Genomic DNA, 6,029 nt, shown 5'->3' on the forward strand with positions numbered 1-6,029 from the left:
TCTCTGAGGCTGAGTTGGGAGGGAGCTCATTCCTCCTCCTATCTCATCATCATAGCCTCCTTTTCAGCCTTGGTCTTTCTGGCAGCTGACAGCCACGCAGGTCTGAAATGCCATGAGACTGGGGTCCTGAGGTGACCCCAGAGCTCTCAAAGCTCTCAGGCCTTGCTGAAATCTTACTGAGAGCTCTATCAAGGCCAGGATGAGGCAAGTTTTTCAAACAACAACAACAAAACATGTGGACCTCTAGAATAGGTGTTCTCAAAAGTTGGTTCCTAACAGGCAGCAGCAGCATTCCCTGAGAACTTGTTAGAAATGCAGATCCTTGCCCCTCACCCTCACCCCAGTCCTACTGCATAAGGAACTCCAGGAGAGGGCCCAGCAATCTGGGTTTGAACAAGGCCACCACTCACTAAGGTTTGAGACTCACTATTTTAAAGGAACTCAACAAACATTGGCTTAAAATGCAGCTGACTGTTGATGTTGTTCTTATGAGCCTAAAAATCACAGAGTATTAAAAATGAAAGGACTTTTTCAAGTGTCCAATCTAGCCTTGAACCTTACAGGTGAAAGGTCCATGTCCCAGAAAAGTATTGTGGCTGGTTCGAGCCCTCCTGGCAGGACGGAGATTACAATTCCAAATAACCAAACCAAACCAAACCAAAGACAAAAACAAACAAAAACAAAACAAAACAAACAAACAAAACAAACCCAGAACCTGGGAAATGGTTGTTCTAATGAGCCATACAGTTGCAGCCTCTCTCTCTCTCTCTCTCTCTCTCTCTCTCTCTATATATATATATATATATATATATTTCTTTTTTAAATATAGATTGCGATTGTTGTTTGTGTGTTTTCCATTATTCAAGTCAGAGCAACAGGGTCTGTCTCACTTCAACCTGGCTCTTTTGAGGTTTGTTTGGTTTCGTTTTGTTTTGGGGATTGCAGAGGTGCAGCTTCCTAAGGCAGACCCTGAGCCTCTGAGGAATGCAGCAGGCTCCGCAGTAACAGGAGGCTTTTCTGCAGCCGAAATCTGCAGACGCTGTGTCTCTATTCTAACTTTTGCCATTCCCATCTTACCGGGCCCCCGGGGACAGGCAGACAGCCGAACTCCGTGCGCACTGGAGCCCCGGCTCCCTCGGCTTCTGGAGAGGAGATTGAGCCTTAATTTTTGTGACAGATGGAGTTGATAGTCTCTCCACGGAAAGGGGAGGAAAAAAGCGCCAGTTTTTGACAGGCCGCAGACGCCGGGTGCCTCTGGTGGTCGAAGGCTGCGTTGCGCCGCAGTTAAGGTAGTTCGCAAACTCCCACGCCTGGATCGCAGAGGCTGCTGTAACCTGGGCGGTTTCCCTTAAACCGAGAGAGATTGAAACATGCGCTTTAATAGAAACCTTGGAGGGTACCAATTAATCCCCTTCCTCTATGTTGTGACTGCGACCAGATGGTACTGCTCAATATCCCTAAAGATTTTTAATACTATTACTGTTTTTCATCGCCGTCCGTGTTAGAAACTTATATTCTTTTTTAAAAAATTAATTTGGCTTATTGGATTTCTGGCTTGCAATTGGCAATGATGTCTGACTCCAGGGCCATACTTGTCATTGGCAACAGGGTGCTGGGGGGGTGAAGGGGTGGTAGAGGAAGGATTTGCAAATATCTCATCAGTATCTCCCTAACTAAAGCGTGTGCCTCTTTCTTGTGTGCATTTGGATTTTTTCTTTTAAGTTTAAACATCCCGCATCAAATTCTCTGATTTCTCTCCTCCCTCTGTGATGATCAGGCAAAGATGGGGATCTCGAAAAACAAACTGAATTCTGAATCCAGTAGAAAGCACACATGGGGGCCAGGGACAATTAATAAAAGTACCTAAAAAAAAAAAGAAGAAGAACCAAACAAAAAGGACCGTGGACGAGCCGGTTGCAAACAGCTGCCCCTGAGCTCTGCCCTCTGGTTCTGTGTTCCAGCAAGGACTCCATATCCGAGCCTCCTTAAGAGTAGGAGGAGCTCCCGGGCCTCTGTCAGGCTCCTTAAGCCGCTCCTTTCAAGCCCTGAATGCCTGAATGTGAGCTGCCCACCACCCTCCCCGCCCTCCCCCACTCCGCAACCCCACTCCAGCGGCTCGTAAAAAAAAAAAAAAAGTTTCAACAACAACAGGCGGGACCAATAGCATCTCGAAAAGCCGGGAAAGGGGGCCGAGCAAAGGGCGAAAGAGAGTGGAGAAAGGAGAAAGCGGGCAGGCTCGGAGCGCGCGGGGCCAGGGCTCGGCGAGCCGGAGGAGCGTTGCTAATGTTTTTGTTTGTTTGCTTTTCCATGCATGCATAATGAGGGGGCACCGCGGCACCACGCGGGGGCTCCCGGCCCACTTTTGTATTTAAAGCCTCGCTGCGAGCGAGTCCGCAGCCAGGCTCAGCGGATCCGCTCCCCGGGCTCCTTGTCACCCGAGAAGCCGCCGCCGAGGGAAGCCCGGGAGCCGCTCTCCGGCCGCGCTGAGTTTCCCGTTCTCCCCGCGCCGCCCGAAAAGAGCTCCCCGGAGCTCGGCCGAGGCCGGGGTCGCCGCGGGCGGAGGGGGAGGGGACGCGGGCGGCCGGGCCGCGGGAAGGCGGGCAGCGCCGGGACGCGAGCCAGGAAGCGGCGCGATGCGAGAGCCCGCGGCGGCGGCGGCGGCGGCGCGGCGCTGAGCCTGGGAGGAAGGAGCCGCCGCGGCCGCACAACGGATCTGCAGGCGCGGAGCAAAATGCACCCACGGCGCCGCGCGGTCCCGCAGCCCCGCCGCGACCCCGCGGCCCGCAGCCCCCCGGGGCGGCAGTGAGCGCCTCCCGCCACTGCCGGGGGCCGACCGGAGGGGTTTTCCGCGGCCTTGCACTTCTAGGAAGCCCCTGCAGTCCCAGCGAGAGCCGACCTTCTGCAAGCAGCGGGGCACCAGCCAGCGGCGCGCATGGATTTATGAAAACACTCATGCAAGAAGTTGGCAGGACTGGGGCAAACTTTTCCGCCGGCTCCGCGTCCGCCGCTCCCCGCGCCTCGTGTCCTTTCCGCTCCTCGCCCGGCGGCCGCCGCTGCCCGCGATGGTGGCAGGGCTGCTGGGCGGCGGCGGCGGGGCCCGCGGGGGGACCGTGCCGGGCGCCTGGCTGTGCCTGATGGCGCTGCTGCAGCTGCTGGGCTCGGCGCCGCGGGGCTCCGGGCTGGCGCACGGCCGCCGCCTCATCTGCTGGCAGGCGCTGCTGCAGTGCCAGGGGGAGCCGGAGTGCAGCTACGCCTACAACCAGTACGCCGAGGCGTGCGCGCCGGTGTTGGCGCAGCGCAGCGGGGGCGACGCGCCGGGGGCCGCCGCCGCCGCCGCCTTCCCGGCCTCGGCCGCGTCCTTCTCGTCGCGCTGGCGCTGCCCGAGCCACTGCATCTCGGCCCTTATTCAGCTCAACCACACGCGCCGCGGGCCCGCCTTGGAGGACTGTGACTGCGCGCAAGACGAGAACTGCAAGTCCACCAAGCGCGCCATTGAGCCGTGCCTGCCCCGGACGAGCGGCGGCGGCGCGGGCGGCCCGGGCGCGGGCGGGGTTATGGGCTGCACCGAGGCCCGGCGGCGCTGCGACCGCGACAGCCGCTGCAACCTGGCGCTCAGCCGCTACCTGACCTACTGCGGGAAGCTCTTCAACGGGCTGCGCTGCACCGACGAGTGCCGCACGGTCATCGAGGACATGCTGGCCGTGCCCAAGGCGGCGCTGCTCAACGACTGTGTGTGCGACGGCCTGGAGCGGCCCATCTGCGAGTCGGTCAAAGAGAACATGGCCCGCCTGTGCTTCGGCGCCGAGCTGGGCAACGGCCCGGGCAGCAGCGGCTCGGACGGGGGCCTGGACGACTACTACGACGAGGAGTACGACGATGAGCAGCGCGCCGGGGGCGCGGGCGGCGAGCAGCCGCTGGACGACGACGACGGCGTCCCGCACCCTCCGCGCCCGGGCGGCGGCGCTGCTGCGGCGGGCGGCCGCGGGGACCTGCCCTACGGGTCCGGCCGCAGGAGCAGCAGCAGCGGCTGCCGCTCGGCGACCCGAGGCGCCTGGACCCCGCTCGCCTCCATCTTGCTGCTGCTGCTGCTACCGCTGCTCTTTTAACACTCGCGCCCCCCCGCCGTCGGCCACGGGAGGGTCGGCGCCGGGGCACCTGTGGCTCGGGAACAGAGGGGTGGTCGGGGGTATTTTCCAAAACGTTTTCTAGGTGGTTTCTGCCTGGCCGGTCTCCCCGCCTTGACTCTTGGCACGACCTTCGCCTCCTCTCCCGAGCAGGACTTTTTGGACATCCTCCCCTGCCCCCATTCCGGGTTCCAGACACTCCCCGCAGAAACCAGCCTAACTCCGGACCCCCGACATGAAACGGGCCTGGGAGGGCAGAACCGTAGTCCTGGACTCCGAAGAAAGGATGCTGACCAGTGGGGTCTTAAGAGTTTCAAGGGACTGGGTTCGGAGCAGGGGTTTTGAAGGAGGATTTATATTTGCAAAGGGGCTGTTTATTAGCGTTTCTCCTGCGAGGGGGGGAAAAGTGCCGGTAATCGACTTTTATTGTGGCCAGTGAAGACATTGCAATCGTAACCAATTCATTCGTTTAGTCTTGGTATCCGCGCCCAGAATCCTCAGTTTTTTTTGGGGGGGTGGGGTGGGGGGCGGGCGGGCAAGCATGAGAGGGGTTAATTTTCCTTAATTAGTTTTGGGTAATTTTTAGCCCTTGACTTTAATTTCATTGCCACCACTCTGATCTCTTAGCACATTTCTTAGGATTAAGGATCCAAAAATTCTGATCTAAACAGTTGCTAGTGGTGTTGAACAATGCAACTTTTTATTTAAAAGAGCTCTGCACTGCCATCTATGAAAGCCTCTTTATGATGTTTGTTTTGTTGTCATTTTCTTTACATCAAGAAATTGTACGTACAAATATGCGGAGAATATATATTGCCTCTGCTTTTATCAGGGCGCTCACCCCTGGTACTTCGTATATAAAATGTATTAAAACTGGGGTTTGTTACCAGTTGTTGTATTTTGTATATAGAATTTTTATAAATTGTATGCTTCAGAAATAATTTATTTTTTAAAAGAAATTAAAAAACTTAAATCCGCATCCATGGTAAACCTTTCCTCCCTGAAATGTAAAGAATCCGTTTGTCACCAGGGATCCAAAACCACAGTCCGTTGTGAAGTGTGCTCTATCTAGAACAATTTTGAAATGTACAGTGTATTTTATAGATTTGAAGTTAACATTCTTATTTTCAAGAGAATTTATGGACATTGTAGAAATGTATAAACGCATTTCCAAACTGCCTTAAACATTGTATTTTTATAGACATTGTTTTTTAAAAAAAGAAGTCCTATGTTTTAAGTAACGGTGGCTTTGTGTATTTTTTTGTTGTTATTTGATTTTATTAAAATGTGTACATCAGTAAAGAGTTTTAAATAATGAATATGGTGTAGTTACTTTCCAGAGTTACATTGTGGTTAACCCAATAATGGGTGAGGAGGGGGGTGGAGGAGCCACTGGGAATCTATCAACCATCAACTGAAATTAAAATAGTACAAGACAAGAAATGAGGGCTATTATTTCTGCCTTCAATTTAATGAACAATTAGACATCTGTAAATGAGGCAGCTACAAGATATAATTTGACTGGTCTCCATTGATATTTACGTTTGTGGAGAGGCTTCACATAATTTGGGGCTAACCCAGACATTTCTTTCCCCTCCCCCTTTCCACTGGGACCCTCCCCTTGCCCCCCACCCTCCGGAGCGTCCTCTCTGGCTATTAGACATTCTCATACAATCAAACATGCCAATAACATCTGTTATCAATAGGTCTTAGGAAACCTGGGAGACTCAACTTCAAAGTCATTTTCGCACTTTGAGTAAAAAAGTACAAAATTTTGTTACAAAACATTCGGGCGGGCAAAAGTAAACATACTGGGGAGAGGAACAATTACCAGAACTTGTAATATTGTTGTGAGGAGTTGTTTAGCAGTGGGCTGAAGGCTGGGCTCCTGCCAGAGCTACTGAT

The 6,029-nt window shown here is 54.1% G+C and overlaps 1 protein-coding gene across 1 annotated transcript; it reads left to right on the forward strand.

Moving 5' to 3' along the window:
* Positions 1–3,053: 3,053 nt before the first annotated feature.
* Positions 3,054–4,619, forward strand: GAS1 (growth arrest specific 1). Its single transcript, XM_022558961.3, has one exon. The coding sequence runs from the start codon at positions 3,063–3,065 to the stop codon at positions 4,104–4,106; it is 1,044 nt and encodes a 347-aa protein (XP_022414669.1). The 5' UTR covers positions 3,054–3,062; the 3' UTR covers positions 4,107–4,619.
* The last annotated feature ends 1,410 nt before the right edge of the window (positions 4,620–6,029 follow it).

The sequence above is a fragment of the Delphinapterus leucas genome, chromosome 6 (genome assembly GCF_059928025.1).
Source record: "Delphinapterus leucas isolate spDelLeu-1000000601 "Yukka" chromosome 6, BTC_Dleu_Yukka2, whole genome shotgun sequence".
Taxonomy (NCBI): domain Eukaryota; kingdom Metazoa; phylum Chordata; class Mammalia; order Artiodactyla; family Monodontidae; genus Delphinapterus; species Delphinapterus leucas.

Bases quoted from the DNA above. Each gene is read 5' to 3' on its own strand.
- GAS1 (XM_022558961.3), top strand. From the start codon at position 3,063: ATGGTGGCAGGGCTGCTGGGCGGCGGCGGCGGGGCCCGCGGGGGGACC.